Source organism: Nothobranchius furzeri, chromosome 6, assembly GCF_043380555.1.
Source record: "Nothobranchius furzeri strain GRZ-AD chromosome 6, NfurGRZ-RIMD1, whole genome shotgun sequence".
Taxonomy (NCBI): Eukaryota; Metazoa; Chordata; class Actinopteri; order Cyprinodontiformes; family Nothobranchiidae; genus Nothobranchius; species Nothobranchius furzeri.
Window position 1 is genome coordinate 45720407 of NC_091746.1, and position 19270 is coordinate 45739676.

A 19270-nucleotide genomic window follows, 5' to 3' on the forward strand; every position below is an offset into this window, starting at 1 on the left:
TGTTAATTAGGCTGTCATTTTTTAAGTCAGGTAGTCCAAATGACCGGAGAATATTTCGATTAACATGTTTATATGAAGAATATTTGATCTGATTGGGCGTTCAATCCGATTAATTGTGCCCATGTAAACGTGGCTATTGTTTGTGCTTGGATCCATCAGCGTCTACTCAGGCTGTTTGATATCTGTACAGAGATAACGATGATTTTCTACAGTGACAATTGAGTTCATTGTGATGTATGGCATTGCATGTTGGGATTGGTGACCTCACTGTGAAGTCAAAGGCTAAATATTTTACTTTGATTAAGATCGCTGGGAAGATTCAATTCAAGTTTATTTATATAACGCCAAATCACGTCAAGAGTCGTCTCAAGCCACTTCACACAGTTAACATTCCAATAAAGGTCAGTTCATTAAGGCAATCAGAAAAAAGTTTCCTATATAAGGAACCCAGCAAATTGCACCAAGTCACTGACTAGAGTCAGTGTCTTTACAGCAATCCTCATACTAAGCAAGCATTTAGCGACAGTGGAGAGGAAAACTCCCTTTTAACAGGAAGAAACCTCCAGAGAATCTTGGTTCAGTATAAGCAACCATCCTCCACGACTCACTGGGGATCGAGAAGACAGAACACGCATGCACGCACCCCCCCCCCCCCCCCCCCCCCCCACACACACACACACACACAACATATATACCAAGTAGTGCTTCTATGGTTACATTGTGATTTCTTGGTAAATATTCTATTTTACTAGATTAGATAATGAGTCGACCTGCTCCCTTAACCCCACAAGAGATGTTTGAGCAGACCTGCCTCAGACAGGCAGACAGTATTTTAATAGACTCTTCCCATGATGTACACTCCGAGTGCATTTCACTCAACTCAGGACAAAGTTATTGAGATTGCTTCTGTAAGTGCAACCAGTCATCTCCATCAAGAGCCTTTTCTAGATCCATAAAATCAATATAGATTGGTAGGGTCAACCTCCAGCATCCTAGAAATGTTAGAGACCTGGTCCACATTTTTATGTCCAAGACGAAAACCACATTGCTGCTATTCAATCTGACATTCAGCTGTCAGCCGGACCGTCCTGTCTATTGTCATAAAGTAGAACATCCTAGGGAGGCTGAGGAGTGTGATCCCCCTGTAATCAAAAAAACATTGTCTGGTCCTCCACAAGCTTCACCGCTTACGTCCATTGAGTGTTGCAGAGACATGCCAGTCAAGACAGTCCTACAATAGTCCAGGGATACCAAGGATCTTAACCACCTCAGCCACATCTATCTTAGAGATTCATCCATCCATCCTCTGGTCCGCTGGATCTCGTTCAAGTTCTCTTGGTTCTCCTTTGAAATTTGGTTTAGACAGAGGGGGTTACAGTACACCACCATTCGTCGTCACTCATCACCCCCACAACCACCTACCCCCTCAGCCTCTGGATTCAAACTGTGGATTCAACTGCAGATTTTTGCCACCCAGACAACTGCGTGGTCGACCGGACATGTTCATCTCATGCTTTTTGTCCATGTGAGCAAAGATTTGCATGTGAACAATTTTCTCCAAAACCTTTGAAAGAAATGGTACTTTTGAGATGGGATGGAAATTTTCGTAAATGGAGTGATCCAAATCTTATGAACGGAAGTGGAAAAAGGATGGGCTGCAAATTTCTCAACAAATGCTGAAAGATTTCCTGTCCATGTATCAGAAAGCCATCAGAGGAGCTAGAAATGAGTATTTCTCTAATATAACCACCACCCATCTCCCAAAAGAAACTATTTAGTGTAATCTATTATGTTCTTTCTTTAAAAGACACTGCCATACCCTCTGCTCCAACAACGACTCTCTGCACTGAGTTTATGACCTTCTTCCTGCAAAAGATCCAGGATATCAGATCAAGCATCCTGTCTGGAGGAACCAGAATGTCACCATCAATTTTCTGACTTTGTTCTTTCGTCACTAAATGACCTGGTGAAACTGATCAGGTCCATGAAGCACTCTGGCTCTCCTAAGGACTCCCTCCCCCCTAAACTAATAGTTGGGGCCCTCTCTGTGTTGGCCTCCTTAATTTTGGACATTGTAAACAGCAGTTTATCTACAGGCATATTTCCAATGGCATTCAAGAATGCGGTAGTTCAACCGCTATTGAAAAAACCTGGCTTGGATCACACTGTGCTTGCCAATTACTGCCCGATTTCCAAACTTCCATTTTTATCCAAAGTCACTGAGAAAGTGGTTCACACTCAACTCTCACCTCATCTGGATGATTACTGCCTCCTCGACCAATTCCAATCTGGTTTCAGGCCTAACCATAGCACAGAATCTGCTCACGTTCGTGTGCTAAACAACATTCTGGTCGGAACTGATGTGGGTTCCCATGTTCTGCTGTTACTCTTAGACCTATCAGCTGCCCTCGACACAATCAACCATAACATCCTACTTAGGAGGCTTGAATTGTGGGCAGGAGTGAAAGGGGCCCTACTTGACTGGTTTCGGTCCTACCTGTCAGACAGACACTTTAGCGTCCACATTGACGACTGCTCCTCTCCATCTGTGCCGCTACCCTGGGGGGGGGGTGCCTCAAGGTTCAATCTTGGTGCCACTCCTCTTCTCAATTTACTTGTTACCACTGGGAATGATTTTGGCAAAACTTGGAATGAGTTACCACCTTTTCACAGGCGACTGTCAGATTTATTTGGCTTTAAATAAACCTGATTCCACTCACCTACTCGTTGACTGCCTCTGAAGTAAAAACCAGCTCTCGGCCAACTTTCTATGCTTCAATGAAAACAAGACAGACGCTATTGTTTTTAATCCAACAAATCCCAAGCATTTACCTGACGACACTTCTCTTCCATCGCTAAACCTGAAACCCTGTGTCACTAGTCTGGGAGTAAGACTCGACTCTGACCTGTCCATGACCTCACAAATTAATGCTACTGTCAAACCCTGCTTCTTCCAACTGCGCCGTATCACCCGCTTAAAGTCCATAGTCAAGAGACCTCATCTGGAATCAATCATCCATGCTTTTATTATCTCACGATTGGACTATGCCAACTCGGTGCTCATTGGTGTTAAGGCCTCCTCCATTGAGTGTCTTCAGCGAGTACGGAACGCCGCAGCTAGATTCCTCACAAATACCTCCAGACGTTGTCACATTACTCCCATCCTCGCCCGCTTACACTGGTTACCTGTGCAGTACCGGATACAGTTCAAAATCCTACTGTTTGTCTATAAAGCATTGAAAGACTCAACTCCCACTTACCTCGCTGAACTAATAAAACCGTATGCTTCTTCTAGATTCCTTAGATCAGCAGATCAGCTACTACTGTGCATCCCGAAGATGCACTACAAACCTTGTGGAGAGCGAGCCTTCTCTTTTGCTGCCCCCAAACTCTGGAATGCCCTCCCCCTCCAAGTACAACAGGCCCCTTCACTAGGCCGTTTTAAGTCTGCGCTAAAGACCTATTTTTATCACCTTGCCTTTGGTCATTGACCTACTTTTACTATATCTCAGGACTGATTGCCTTTGGTGTTTTATTCTGTGCTTTCCCTGCTTTTATTTTCTCACATTTTTAGTACTGATGGCGCTTTTATTTATCTATTTTTAATCTTATTTTTAGATTGTTTGATTTTATTTCTTCTTACAGAGCTCCTCTGTTCCCTGCTGTACAGCACTTTGGTCAGCTGTCATGCTGTTTTTAAATGTGCTCTATAAATAAACACGGTGTGGTAAACCTGGTTTCTTCAATATTGGCTGTATAACCGCATTTTTAAAAACCATAGAAAAAACTCCAGTTCTGAGACTAGTATTAAAAATGTTCAATAGAGCTGGGCTCAGTGTAAACACTGAATCATGTATCAATCTGGGCGGGAGGCAACCCACCGGAGAGCCAGCTGGCTTCATGGAGCTGATAAACTTCACCAAAGCAGGAAGCTGAACTGGAGTAAAGTCCGAGAAACTAGGTGGACTTGGAGAATCTACATGGACAATTTGTCCTAGATGCTGGAGGCTGAGTCTGATATCACAGATCTTTTTAAAAAAAAGTTCTGTAAGTCAGTGCATAACTCGGCGATGGGAGTAAGGCCAAAAGACTCAGTTAAAGACAGTAAAGAGTTAATTGTGCTACACAATTTCGTCTGGTCTCCATGGTGTTGTGAGATGATGTTAGGAAAAATAGGTGTTTCGAGCAGATCTCAAAGCTCTCTGGTAGCAGAAAAGAGCGTCAACCAGGAGTTGTCGAGAGCACAACAGTCTGTCCTTTTTCCACCTCCGCTCCAGCACCCTCCACTGCTGCCTGAGACTACGAGTGTAGTTATTAACCAGGGGTCAGAGAAATACTCAGAAAAGAGACATTAAGTATCTCTGGGTCACGAGTGAGGGAAGAATTAATTTGGATATCAACAGGAGTCTGCAGCCATGAGGATGCTGAACCAGTTTACTGTGGTGAAGAGGGAACTAAGACAGAAAGCAATGCTCTTGATCTGCCCTTCGTTCTGTTTCAACCCTCACCTATTGTCATGAGCTTTGGATAATACAAAAAAACAAGGTCATGAATACAGGCAGAAAAAAATAGTTCCTCTGTAGAGTGGCCAGGCTTAGCAATATGGTGAAAGAGTGAGGCGAGGTGGTATGGGCCTGTGGTTAGAATGTCTCCTGAACATCTTCCAGGGAAAGGTGTTGTGGGCATGTCCTTCTAGAAGCCCCCCAAAGCCCACCCAGATGACACCTACAGATCTAAACACAGGAAGTGGAGGAAGTGGCTGAACTATCCATCAATCCATCCACTTTCTGAACGCACTTATCCACGCAGGGTCGCGGGGCCTGGTGCCTATCTCCAGCAGTCATCGGGCAAACAGGTGGGGTACACCCATATGTCGATGGGTACACCTTGGACAGGTTGCCAGTCCATCGCAGGGGAACACAGGACAAACAACCAAGCACACACTCACACCTAAGGACAATTTTAGAGAGACCAATCAACCTGACAGTCATGTTTTTGGACTGTGGGAGGAACCCAGAGAGAAGCCACGCTTGCACAGGGAGAACATGCTAACGCCATGCAGAAAGGCCCCAGGCTGGGATGTGAAGCCAGGACCTCCTTGCTGCAAGGCAACAGCTCTAACTACTACACCACTGTGCAGCCCGTGGCTCTACTAGTCCCTGATAAATGGAGGAAGACTAAAACAACAACATAAATTTACAGAGACACGTTGCTAATCCAGTACCAAACTCCAAATAGTAAATAGTTTATAGTAAAACGACAAAGCAAAGCGAAATGGTAGCTGAGCAGCTTCACCAAAAACCTGCCTACCTTTTCATAATAGTTGATATTTTTGTCAGCCATGCCGGTGAGAAGCTGTTTGAAGTCTTGTCTCTTGTTCCTCTGCCAGCGCTCCCAGTCTGCTTTCAGATCAGCGTTGAAACACTCCACTTTGTCCTGGCATTTTTCTACTTCTACTGGAATCTACGGCAAAACAAAGAAGACTAAAGCTACAAGGGGACTGGACGCAAAACTAAGTGTGGTAAGATCTGAATCTCAAAGGTATGTGTGGGGGAAGAAATCTGGAGAGGCAAGAATGGATTTTTTATTTTATAGCAGCATGTCGTGAATCAGATCAGCACTTGAAGCTTCAAAAATAATAATTCAATCTATGGAATTTTGATGAAATTTAATGAAATGACGGATGTTGCTTACGGGTGTTCGGTCTTCTTGTTTGCGTAATACAGCTGCTTCGAGGCGGCCCTCATACTCGGCTTGGCTCTGGTCTCGCTTCCTCAAAACGTTCTTAAAGCAGACAAAGAACAACGTCAAAGCAGCAACTGCTTGACCTGCTAAACCAAGAGCTTGGTGAGGACAGGACATGACACAAGCATAAAAACTCGAATGGTACTTCCTCTAGCATCACTAAAAAGGGATCTGTTAATTTCAGTTCTGCATGCACTTCTAGTGATGTTTGCAAAGATTATTAATGTTTATGTTTTACCGGAAATCACCATGCAACACTACTAATATTAGACAGAAAATTTCTAAATGAAACAATAAAATATTGCTTCCTGTTTTCTATCCAATCACACAGCCTTTCCACTGGATGCATAAGCGGCACGGAACATAATTAGATCTGATTTACCGGCGAGCTCCCTTCCCAACGGAAGTGTTTCAGATGTAAAAAAGCAGCAAAGGTGTTTCATGCAGCTGGTCCCACGAGGTTACAGAATCACAGGAGAATTGCAACACCACGTGTGATTTCAGCAGTTCACGTGATAAAGAGCAAGAAAAAAGGATGATGACATGTATCCAAAAGGAGCTATGGTCTATTTTCTGTTCTGTTTACCTCGGCTATGGAGGATTCAAAGTTAATCACATACCTTTTTCAACTAGTTGATGAGCCAATAGCAGGTTACATTTTTTTTCTAATTCATATAAAATGTTGTGCAAAAATACTATTTGAAATGCTTATTGTGGATATTTCATTTTAAAATACATAACAGAGTTTTTCTAGTAAAAAGTGACCTTTCTCAGCAAAGCTTCTAAAAAGGCTCTTTTTTCTAAATCTGAACCTCTGAAGTAAGCAAAGGGAGTTAGAAGCTAGGCGCTGCCTCAGTTCAGTGTGGAGAGTGAGTAGTTTTAGGGTAGAGAGGTCGTGTTATCCAGTCAGTGTGTGTGTTTACTAGTTTTGGATCGTGTTCATTTTGATAAACTATAGTTTGTGATGGCTGCACCAACTCCAGCCTGTCTGGACATCGAGTCCACGAGTTTCCAAATAAGAAAAACAACGCCTCTATCTCCGTTGCCTGCGGGTGTTTTGTGCAGACGGGACTTCTGAAGCCCATAGCGGTCGGTACCAGGACAGGGAGGTCCGTGCTATGCTCCAGAGACCCATGGTGGGGTTTAAAAAATTAAATGCGGATTTCTAGAGCTCAGATCACAGTCAGAACCAGGTCAGAACAGACCACCAGAAGAGACGCGCGGCTCAGCAGACCAGCTGGTTTCTGGGTCAGAACCAGATCAGAACCGCCGCGGATCTCCAGCAAAGAATCATGTGCAGCTTTATAAAATACCAGTTCGACTGGCTTGCTGGTGTCTGAGTCAGATCCAGCTCACAAAACCCTGCATGAGCTCCAGAACCGGATGACTATGAATCTCTCTCCCCCCCTCTAAGCGCTAAACTACGTTACGTGAATGGATATCAACGAGAATGAGACAGCTGACAGACGCTCATTAGTATTAATATTAAATTAACTGACCGATACTATTTTAATTGTCTGGTACACGATAGTATTCTGTACAATATTGTGATGTTAGCACAAGAGTTTAAGCTAATATCATTAACTCACCTGCTGCTCCTCCGCTGCTTCTCCTCAAACTCTCTGCTTTGGCCGGTGGTTTCTCCCTCTGGATTGTGTCTGCTCTCTGGACCGTGCAGCAAACTCTAACTTTATGGTTTCGGTCCATCAGGAGTAGAATTAGAAACATTTAAGTTTCCTCTGGGTCAGAGCCAGCATTACAATCCATATTTTTCCTCTGGATTAAGCTAAAAGGACTTCCTCAGCTAACGCCACTTGGTTTGGCAAAAATAAATAAATAAATAAAAACATTTTTCTTACACAAATGACTAAAAGCCTAAATATTTTATGTATGTGTAAAAATGTATTTAATGAGTTTCTATTACATTTCTATAAATATTGGTTCATGGGAGTCTCTAACTTGCAATTTGCAATCGTTTCTGGATCTGTAACACTGCTTTCTTGTTTGACTTCCTGTCTGGCTCAATCTGAACTGCGGAGATTAAGTTCTTCTGGAAGAGTAGGATGTAAAAAATAGACACAAAGAGTAAGTGTTGCTATGCTTCCAAAACGTAACGCTTCATGGCCGGTGGAAACGCACCCATCCGCTATAAAGACAGCTAACTGCTATGCGTTTTGCAGACATTTTGCGGACGTTACGTGACACTTATGCATGCAGTGGAAAGGCCAGGTAAGCCTATTTCAATCTGAACACCTTTTTACCTTCATGGATTCAATATAGAGAACATATTCTCTAAGAACAGGCAGGAAGTCCTGGCTCGTGCTATCACTCAGGTCCTCCATGGCCCCGCAGCACGTCGTCACACAGCCAGCGACACCCTCCAAGGGGCGCTGCAGCTGCTCCTCGGAGCCAGCCCAGCTAGAGTAAACAGAACTGTACTCCCGGAGCTCCGTTAGATACTCTAATGAGACAGAAAGAAAGGAAAAGAGGAGAAATCTGAGACATGCAGCATTCTCAAATATCAAACAAGTGTGTTCTCCTTTAGCTTGGAAACAAGGCTGCTTCTGACTCAACTCATTAACTGACCCAACAGATGGCCAACAGGAGCATTTCACACGACAGTGTAACGGCATGAAGGTTCTCTGATTTGTGCCAAAGGTCACATTTGCCCAGCTGGGTCAAGCTGGGTCAAACAGTACTTTGAATCCACAGATTAAACCCAAGGAGCCACGATCATAACACCAGTATCTGCTGTTCCGTCCCAAGAAGGACACTTCAAGCCACGATGATAATAATTAAATAATAATTAATAAACTTATGATTTTATTACTGTTTAAATAATCATTTCAACATGATCACTTGGTTCAGATATAAAGGTATTTTAATTACATGAAATGGATTATTATGCTTTGGGTATTATAATGATAATTATTATAATGATTAAAGATGTGTTCAGCAAAGAAGACTTTCACCCTGTTCAGCCAACACAGAGTTCAGATAACGATAACTGCATCACATGTTTTTGACGCATGACCAAGCTTTCTTCCGGAGAGAGGGAGGGGTTCTGAGAGGGTTTGGTAAAGACTAACCATCACAGATTTCACGTCAGTTCTGGAACCAACACCACGAGGAAAGGAGAACGGCCGTCTCCTAACCTCCACCTGCTGTTCTGTCATGCCGACGAGAATGGCTAAAGAACAAACTAACCGTAAACCAGCTAACGCAAGACTCTCCCAGAGTCATTGATTTCTGAAGTTAATTTAAATACGGAAGCGTGCATCTGCCAAACGCTTCGTACAGCCATGTACCCGGCAATCACTCTGGACCAGAGCATCGGACACTCGCGTCTTTCTGCCAGCCCCGAGTGTCATCTTGGATGAACCCATCCTCCGATCTCCGGATCCACAAGAGGGTCAGCCTGATTGGGTGAGGTAGAACAAGACAGATGACGTTTGATGCTGTTTTCTCTAAAAAATAACTCAGTTATCCGCAAAACATCATTTTCACCAGAACGCTTCCATTCCCTCTGAAAGAAACCTTCTGAGAACTTCATTCACTCATTCCAAAACTCACCATTCTCATTTTTAGTTCCATCCAACACAGGTTTGCTTTTAATATCAAAGCTGTTGAGGATTGTCATTAAAATTGCCATCCATGAATTGTCATTTTTTATAATTAATTGTCGCTTCAAATTTTCTGTTTAAAATTGTTAGAATAAAACTTCTTCATTTTTAAACTTGCCTCATTATTGAAACGAAACACAGAAAAGGGTTGCATTTCCAGTTTATGGAATGAAAAGAATCTTACTGAATCTTCTGTTTAATAAATAAACTTTTGCTATTAATTTAAGCATCTTAAATTAATATTCACACCATTACAACAGATCTTTATTTACAGAATCACTCGTCATGCTTGAGCCAGTCGGCATGCTCACAGGTCTGTTGGTGGTGTTCCTTCCAGTAAATAAAACTCAAGACCAACCAAAACACAATGAACTCCTTTTTATGGGATAAAAGCTGACAAATAAAAATAGATGACACAACTCCCACACTTGTAAATCTAAATTTTGTAAATTTGTTTTTATTGTTAAAAGGTTTTAAAGTTTTACTCAGTCCTTCCAGGAAGCTACATTCATAACTAAACTAGCAAATCCAGCCAACTGCCACAGATATTTCTTTATTTTTATATTTTAGGGGGATAAAACCACTTGAGATAAAGCATCTCGTTTTCGAGTGGGTCCTCTGACAATAGAGCAAATAAAGTACAAGCAAGCAGAGGGTATCTGCAGGTTTAAGGGAGCCAAATTTAAGACTTTTTAAGACCTTTTTTAAGGCCACTTTGACCAAATTTAAGCTGTTTTTAAAATTAAATTTAAGCTATAATTTCCAGCTATTGCCTGGAACCGGTGCTAACCACGTCGCGAACTTGGGATTAACCATCCAGTTACCATTAAACTTGCACTTCCCCATGGCGCAAGCTCCCACTAGCTTAACCAGCTAATGTGCTCATCTAAAAATAGCCCCCTTTCACAACCAACTGAATGTGTACGGTTCCACTTACGCTAACATCGTACACAAAAAATGCTGAACACTGACTAGAAATTCACGAAAATTGTATAGAAATAAAATAATCTTGTTTATTGGGTCTTTGGTAATTTAAGACCTTTGGAAACTGTATTTAAGGATTATTTGTCATTTTTAAGAATTTTTAAGGCCTTAAATTTGGAAAAGCAAATTTAAGACTTTTTAAGGACCCGCGGATACCCTGCAAATAGACAAGTCGAAGACATAAATCATAAACATAAATTTTTTTTTAAATCTACATCTGGTTTTTGTATTTGCACAGAAACGCGATGATCCCCAATCACTCACTGTTTCTTTAAGTAGAGATGCCAAAATGTTACTGTGTCCCACAACTGAAGATCATATTAGCTTATTATTATTATTACCTTTAAAATTCACACGTGTGCATTTCTTAAAACATAGCATGAGAAAAGTGGCGGATTCTGGTTCTTTTCTTGTCTAGTCCCGCCTGTTGCATTTGCTAATTGGTTCTAATTGGCCCAAAGTTTCTACGCCACACAGCTAGGATATTTTCTAACCACGTGGACGTGGACGGTCCTGTGCGGAAAAACATGGCGGACTGGCAAGAGCTCGTAGTGGCAGTTTCCTAAGTACAGACAACTTTATGATTCGGCCAAAAAGACCACCGTGATCAAAATGTTGTCAATTCTTGGAGAGAATGTAGAGCCCTATGCTGCCCCTTACAGCCTGGGAGTATGCTGGCTCACAGCAGGGAAAAGCCGGAGAAGGTATAAATTAGGGGTGGGAATTGATGTCGATTCTGTCTATCGATCCAATTCCTTATCAATTCCAGAGTAGTTAAACAGGTGGCAAAAAACTAATAGCGCACGGCTCCTGCAATATAACTCAGTTTCTTTATGATGAATAATCTGTATCGGTTGGAAAGATATTTCCAAATGTTCTCCTTTATGCTCCCTGAGAAGGCAGAGCCATCTTCTGGTTCGGTGCAGTGTTGCTGTAGCTTTTGCTCCATCACAACTTTACCCTTTAAATATTTATGACTAAATGTTATTTTATAATTGAATTATAACTACGTCTACATCATGACATGATACTGATACCTGACTGTTCTTTGAGTATTCTCTGGGCAATGCGATCCAGGGTTCCCAGTTTTTGGCTGAACGTGTCCAAGTACTCTCCCATGGCACAGAACTCCGATGGCCGTGCCCGCAGCTTGTAGCCTCCGGTTACGTGCTTCACAGATTCTCCCACTTTAGTCAGCAGGGCTAAGCCCTGCCGCTTGTTGAGGTCCTGCACAGATCCAAGACAAAAATACCTAAATAGCATCACTTTAAAGCCACTTGATTTTAACATTTTTATTCATAATATGAATTTGTTCTCTATATTAATATCTCAGTGAGGCTACTTTCCTTTTTGCTTACTTTTAGTCATTAATTCAACTATAAGCAGATAGTTGTCCTACCTTTGCAGTCAGGAAAGCATTGAGATGTGGGTTGAAGGATAGGACGGGGTGGTCAGCAACTCGCTTTAAGAATTTATCCAGAGCTTTCATCCTCGTCTCCACAAACTCCTCTGAGAACCGATCCACCACGCCCTTCATCACAAATTTCTCAGGAAGCGGCTGGAGATGTAGAAGACCAGACGAGAATGTAAATGAGGAGCATCTCACTGATAATCAGCATTAATGTGGCGTAGAAATCTAGACAGATGGCAGCCGAAGCAAAAATTATTTTGTTCTGCAGCAGTGGCTCAGTAGGTAGAGCGGGATGTCCAGTAGTCGGAAGGTTGCAGGTTCGATCCTGTGCTACTCACGTGCACGGACAGCAGCGAGACGCGGAGAAAGTGTGAGATAATGATCAGATGCACTGATGGAAATCGTTTGTTACGTCTGTGATGCTCTCGGGGCGTAACATGTAAAATATCTACGCACAAGTCATTTACGAACATACTCATGGCCAAACAAACAAGTAAACAAAGAAACAGCCCATCGCCAGTGGTAGAATAATTCATCCCAATGCCCAACCCTAGTGGCCAGATTATATATTCACATAGATAGGATGGCTTGCCAGGTTTGTATTAATGGGTTGCAAAAGAAAAACAGAAAAAAGCTCATGGGCCCTACAGGGATGAGGTGGGTTGGCTGGCTGTCTTCCAGCTTTGTCCTCAGCCAGTCAAAGTCCTGGTAGCGCCGTCGGACACAGTACTCTGGCAGGTCAAACTCTATCCGTGTTGTCTGAAATAAGACGAAAGAAATGTTTCTGTTACACATTAATCAAATACACTTTTCTCTAAGATTCAGATTTTTCTTCATTTTCTTAAAATTACCAAACAGAGAAAACTGCAAGAGTTCCTGATAAGTTTATTAAATGATAAATATTGCAGAATTTCACCAACATGATCGACTAAATGATGTTGTGTACACAAGCAAACACCATTAACAATTTGAGCTCACATTAGGCCATGACATGTGTGCAGCCCCTTGAGCCTCATCAACAGTGGACATGGCAACTGTAGCCAGTGAGCGGCTACAGCCCGCATCCCCCTCTAAATCCATGTTTCAATAAACATCAGGAAGGCTTCAAACAGCTGTTGCTGGAACAAACAGAGCTCCGTCAGGTCGAGTTGTGACTGCTAAACAGCAACCATATGTGATGGAAAATGCCACACACACACACACACACACACAGAAAAAAACATTCATATCCAACACCTCATTAACCCTTAAACTGCAGGTAAAATGCTTGGTAGAGTATATTTTAATGCCAAATCTTCTGAAATTATCTCTTAGGTGAACAAAAATTACTAAGAAAAAATAAGTATTTCTTTCTCTGGTGGTGATGATAAACCATCAAATCCTAAATTTTGCCCAATGCTCAAGCCAATGAAGACTGAACGTTAACTGTAAGAAGTGCAGCTACGATTAGTCAATTCACCACGATGACATCGACAAACAAAAAAGTCCACTGTAACTGTAATAATCAACGTAGTTTATCCTATAAGCATTTTTTTAATCTTGCCTGCCGCGGCACCTTAAGCGGCTGTTTTCTGCCTTTCTGCTCAAGGCACAAGCGCAGTAGCGGCCATCCAGATCAGCCTTCGAATCAGAATCACCAAAGAAAGAAGACATTATGGCGAGTCGGCAACGTAGCTCAAAGGTTTAGGAGCATTACACAAAGACAAAAGAGAAGCAAGTACAGTGCAAAATCTGCAAAGTGAAACTCTCCTTTCACAGGAGCACATCAGCGATGCACGGACACCTTCAAAGGAAGCATGTTATGGCGGAGAACAAAGAGTCGCCTCTGTAAGCTAATCACCTCTCGTTAGCTGCCAACATCAACAGACATTTTTGCAATTATTGTTATAGAACCAATTATAAATAGAGTTGTATTGATCTAAAGAGTGAAATAAGAATTTTTCATATTTCTTTACAGTTTCAAGTAGGTGCAGTTAATATTTCCTTTATACAAGTTGAAAAATATTGCTAAAATAAGACTAAAACTAAAACAAATGGACGGCAAAATTGTGACTAAAATTAAAAAGAATTATAGTCTAAAGACTAAAACTAAATTAAAATTTCTTGTCAAAAGTAACACCGACTGTAAGCTTTTCAAAACTTTACTACTGTATGAGTATATTTGTAAAACACCCACAAGCCATTTATAGTTTATTTATGGTACAAACTAACAGACGTTGGTCAGAAGCCTCACTCTCAGAGGTGAAGGTGGTTGGTCTATTTTTACTTTGATGTAAAAACAAATGTTCCTGCGATTATTTGACCTTCTACCCGTGACGCCACCTCGACAAAATCGTGCTCCAACTTTACTGATTTGCGTACAGTCAGTCTGACTTTTGAGTTACCATCTGCTGATTTTGATCAACACTAACACGTTTTTCCAGGTAATCAATTCAGGTGTATAACACCCATTTTAAATATATTCAGGGTATATACAGCAATCCTTAAGTAAAATTTACTACTTTTTAATACTTTTTTACTACCTTCAGAATTTTTTTAAAACCATCACAACACTTAATTGCAAGTGTTAATCAGCGACCTATTTACAAATATTTTAACATATATAACATACAAAAAGAATAGACTTAGAGACTCACTGATGTTGACAACGTATTGCACATATTTATTTTACTTAGAAAATAAGCCAGGCACAACTGTTCAGCGGTCCAGACAGTTGACCACGAGGCCTGAAATGATGCAGAACGACCACTGAATATGACGTCATCATTATGTGACCGGATATGCTAAAGTAGGGCTGCTCGATTATGGCGAAAACAATAATCACGATTATTGTGACTGAAATTGAGATCTCGATTTTTTAAGACGATTTTTCAATTTATGTAGATTATAGTTTTTGTTTTTATTCAGTCATAAAACTGCTCAGGGCACAATCAGGGCAAAAATAAACAAGAAGCAAGATGATCACTAAAATAACTCCCGATTCCCAGTATAAAAAGACCAATGTACTTGTGGCAAGGTGGATAAACGAGAGCCCAGGCAGGATTCGATCCCCAGACTCCCAGGTGAGAGTCATACTCTCTAACCAGTCAGCCAAAGAGACATCCCCTTGGCCAAGTAGCCAGGACGCATAATCTATCGGGACACTGTGACAGGACACTCACACTGCCACATACTTATAGCTCATAGTTTATGACCCAAGGGCTATAGACCTTGGTTTAACTCATTTGTCTAACCAGTACAGACCCAAATACCAATATCTGGCAAATACTGATAGCAAGAATTATACAGTGGCATTTATAACAAATACATGCAAATTGATGTTCACAAAATTTTGCATTACATCATGTCAAGGTGCTGAAGGAGACTGCACTAGCACCATGTCCTTAGAGAGATTAGTTATTAGTTATCAGCGTGAGGAACTTATTTCTACCTTATTTATAAACTATTTATTTACAAGTCCATCAGTTAATGTAATAATTGTCCCAACCACAGCTGCACCCCCACCCCCAACCCGGTCTCACAGCAATCAGGGGCAAGCTGCACGCGCACATTTAGCCGTTTTTAGCGGCTCAGGAGTCCGCAGGTACGGTGTGTGTGTGTCACTCACTCTGGTTAATCCAACAGGGAGCCGGTGTTGTGTCAGAACAGCATACCTGTCAGAGGAGCATACTTGCAGATAATGCGCATGTGCGCGCATGCGCATTACTCGACAACTCCGGTACGTTCTACAGAGGCGTCAGATGAGCATACGGACTAGAAAAGATCGGCGAAAAAGTGAAACTACGACTAAAATGTAAGTAATTCATTTATATTCTTTAATGTTAACACATTATTTGATATATTTTGTACTTTAGTCACAGTTTTCAGTGTGCAGTGCATTTTTTTGACTGCCAATTTCTGCACGTAATTTAATCGCTGATGAAACAACTAAACTTTGATGCCTGAACGTCATGTAACGGCTATGAAACATATAAATAGTAACAAGAAGTAAAAAAAAAACAATACAAGACCAACAATTATACAGTCCGTGAGGAAATTAAAGTCAGCATTTTAAAGACGAAAGGGGCTATTTTAATAGATTCATATAATATGAACATGTTTCTAATTCCGTGTTCCTCCTGAAAAAGTTTTGTTTTTGACTAGAAATATGATTAAATAACATGTCTGACTACTATGTTAGTGAGTTTTTTATACTTTATTTCTGCTTGCTTAAACTATTTTGCTACTTGTTTAAAAACGCAGGAATGTGATTCAAAACTACAAACCAGGAAGCAGAAAAATATCTAGATATAAACCAACACATAAAAAGATTTGTCTCTGTTAAAGTGAAACATGTTAAAAACCATATTTCTTTTATGTATCTACCCGTAAATCATAATTTTGTAAGGAAGCACACAGATAAGAATGGTATAAGTATGGAAATACCACACAGACAGAGAGGAAAGCTCTACAAAGAGTCATAAAGTCTGCAGAGAGGATCATAGGAATAACACTTCCTTCCATGGACTATGTGCACATACAACACTGAATTCCAATGTGCAGGGACTGTTGATCCGTGTGCAAATGGCAAATAAATGTCTTCAGTCTTGAGATAAGAAACATTTTAGAAGTAAAAAATTGTTTGAATGCTGCCTCGTCATATTTATAATAATTTACTTCCTCAACATGCGGTTGTTTTCAGTGTATATGAACATAATTGACTGTATAATTATTTTTTTAAATCAGAAGTTTTAATTTTCAAATTACTTCCTTGTTTTCATTTTTTACAGTAAAATGGAAGGCAGATGGGATGAGATATTTAATCTCCTTACCAAGGGTTCCTATCTGCTGCACTACACCAAAGGACAAAGGCAAAGCCTAAGGAAATATGCCTCTAAATTCAGCATTCATGGTAAGTTAAGATTTAAGCATACATCACATTTTCTGATAATACGCCATGTGACTAATGTGTAAATTCTTTCAATAAAGCTGGGGGTCTATTCTTTGGACCCTTGCCTAGGCGAAAAGCCATTAAATCAAAAGAGGAGGCTTGGACCAACTTTAGGGAAATCCATTCTTCAAAAATGGGAGGACACAGTGGCATTGTGAAAACTCGCAAATCATTGTGTTCGAAATTTTATTGGCATGGTATGACTGCAGACATTGAGAAATGGGTATGTTACCTCATTGTTAGCAATCTCTAATATACAATATTTATAAATTTCATAAAACAAAATACATTTTCTAGCTGTCTGAATGTGACCATTGCCAAAGAGTTGGACCTCCACTGAAGGTAGTCGAAACACTGGATTGCATCAAGGTGACTGTCCATTGTAATTCTGTTAGTTTATTACTTCTATGTTACTTCTGTTCATAAACATTTAATCTATCACCAACAGGTATCTGGTGTGTGGGAGCTGGTCGGAATGGATCTGACAGGTCCGCTTCCCCAGACCCCTTCTGGCTACAAGTACATATTGACAGCCACGGATTATTTTTCAAAGTGGGTGGAGGCTTTCCCTCTGAAAACCAAGTCTGCAGAGGAAGTCTCCCAAAATTTATGCACGATTTTTTATCGGCATGGCTGTCCTCTGCGCATTCTTACAGACCAAGGGCGAGAGTTTGTGAATCAAGTAAGTTATGTTTAATATAAATTTTTAATTGGCCTAAAAGTCAAATCTGTAAAATAACTAATTATAATGTGCCTCATTGTTTTTTTTTAGATCAACAGCAAACTATGTGAGCTCCTTTCAATTGAGAGGAGTGTGACAGCAGCATATCACCCGCAGACTAATGGATTGGATGAAAAAACAAATGACAACATTAAACGGTGAGAAAACAATTACAGCAGTGTCTTGTTTTAACTTCTTTTGACAATTGCTTTGAAGCAAGGTTGAGAAACGAGGGCCCGGGCGGTATTCGATCCCCAGTCTCCCGGGTGAGAGTCATGCATGCTAACCAGTCAGCCAAACGGATCTCCCTTTGGCTGACTGGTTAGCACGCATGACTCTCACCCGGGAGACTGGGGATCGAATACCGCCCGGGCCTTTGTTTCACCACCTTGCCACAGCTTAACATGTCCTGTATTTGTACTTTGTAAAGTTAGGTCTCAGACTTCACTGAGTTAAAATAATTTGCATGTATTCATTCATCTATGGCTTTGTGACTAGAAAATGAGAATAAATATTCCAAAGATGTATTGAAATTCAAGTATTTCTTATTGAAGCATGAAACTCTTTTTTTCTAGGGCCCTCAGAAAAGTTGTTAATGAAAGGCAGGATGATTGAGATCTGTATCTAGATGCCACTTTGTTTTCACTGAGGTCCAAAATGCACACCACAACAAAATTCTCACCATTCTACCTAATGTATGGAAGAGAGGCAAGGTTCCCATGTGAACTTCCCGTTGAAATGCCGGTAAGAGTCTGCCTGTCATGAGTTATGTTGGAATCTTCCTTTGTACTAACATATTAATATACATGCTGATTTTGTAAATACTTGTAATCGTTTTCAGACATAGAATCTTTTAACAGTAATGTTTTTATAACAGTGTCTAAATGTGTAGCATTTGTATTGCAAAAACATGATCTGTTTTTGCAATGTAGCTGTCATCTATTATCCTTCCAACGGAATACAGCGAATATGTAAATGAGTAAGAAAAAGTACAAAAGGACCGAGATGAGAAGGTAAAAGAAAATGTGGAAGTGGCTCAACAGAAAATGAAGGAAGCATATGCAAATAGGGCAAACAAAAAATACAAACATTTTACATTCAAAGAAGGGGATGAGGTGCTGTTGTACAATGTAAGAAAAAGAAGTAGAAAAGGAGCCAGGATGGAGTGTGACTATTCTGGCCCATACACAATCCAGCAACTCTTGGGCAAGACTGCTATGCTGACAACTATGACAGGGAAACACTTGAAAACAAAGCACAGCATTACTCACCTAAAGCCCTACAAAAGAGGCAATGTGGGACACAAGGAAGCTGGGCCAGATGAACCACCAACAAAAATTCAAAAACTTGAATCAAGTGAGAAGCAAGAGAGGGAGTCAGTTATTAAGTACGTGGGCAAAACACATCTGGTGGGGAAAACTCAAAATCAGGACTCCGACAAGGTGATCCCTCCCTTTTCCAAGTTGTCTCCCCCTCCCAGGATGTCTCCCTCACACCCTCACACAATATCTCCCTCGCCCCCCCTGAGACATCACCCTCACCCCCTTCAAACATGTCTCCCTCGCTCTCTCCCTGGATGTCTCCCTCGCCCCCTCCCAGGATGTCTCCCTCACACCCTCACATGATGTCTCCCTCGCCCCCCCCAGGATGTCTCCCTCACACCCTCACATAATATCTCCCTCGCCCCCTCCCAGGATGTCTCCCTCACACCCTCACATAATATCTCCCTCGCCCCCCCCAGGATGTCTCCCTCACACGCTCACATGATGTCTCCCTCGCCCCCTCCCAGGATGTCTCCTTCACACCCTCACATAATATCTCCCTCGCCCCCTCCTGAGACATCACCCTCACCCCCT

General features: G+C 41.3%; 1 protein-coding gene and 1 long non-coding RNA gene across 2 annotated transcripts in view; both read right to left on the minus strand.

Moving 5' to 3' along the window:
* Positions 1 to 19270, minus strand: part of snx30 (sorting nexin family member 30) — a 34034-nt gene that overhangs the window by 3738 nt on the left and 11026 nt on the right. The window contains exons 3-8 of the mRNA XM_015976631.3: positions 12412 to 12522; positions 11752 to 11910; positions 11390 to 11579; positions 8007 to 8206; positions 5695 to 5784; positions 5311 to 5463 (exon numbers count right to left, since the gene is read on the minus strand). Coding sequence (XP_015832117.3) covers positions 5311 to 5463; positions 5695 to 5784; positions 8007 to 8206; positions 11390 to 11579; positions 11752 to 11910; positions 12412 to 12522 — 903 coding nt within the window. The remainder of the gene's footprint in view (positions 1 to 5310; positions 5464 to 5694; positions 5785 to 8006; positions 8207 to 11389; positions 11580 to 11751; positions 11911 to 12411; positions 12523 to 19270) is intronic.
* Positions 2554 to 3254, minus strand: LOC139070311 (uncharacterized). Its single transcript, XR_011520850.1, has 2 exons — positions 2721 to 3254; positions 2554 to 2624 (listed from the first exon to the last, which is right to left on the minus strand). It is a non-coding gene; the product is annotated as an uncharacterized lncRNA (long non-coding RNA).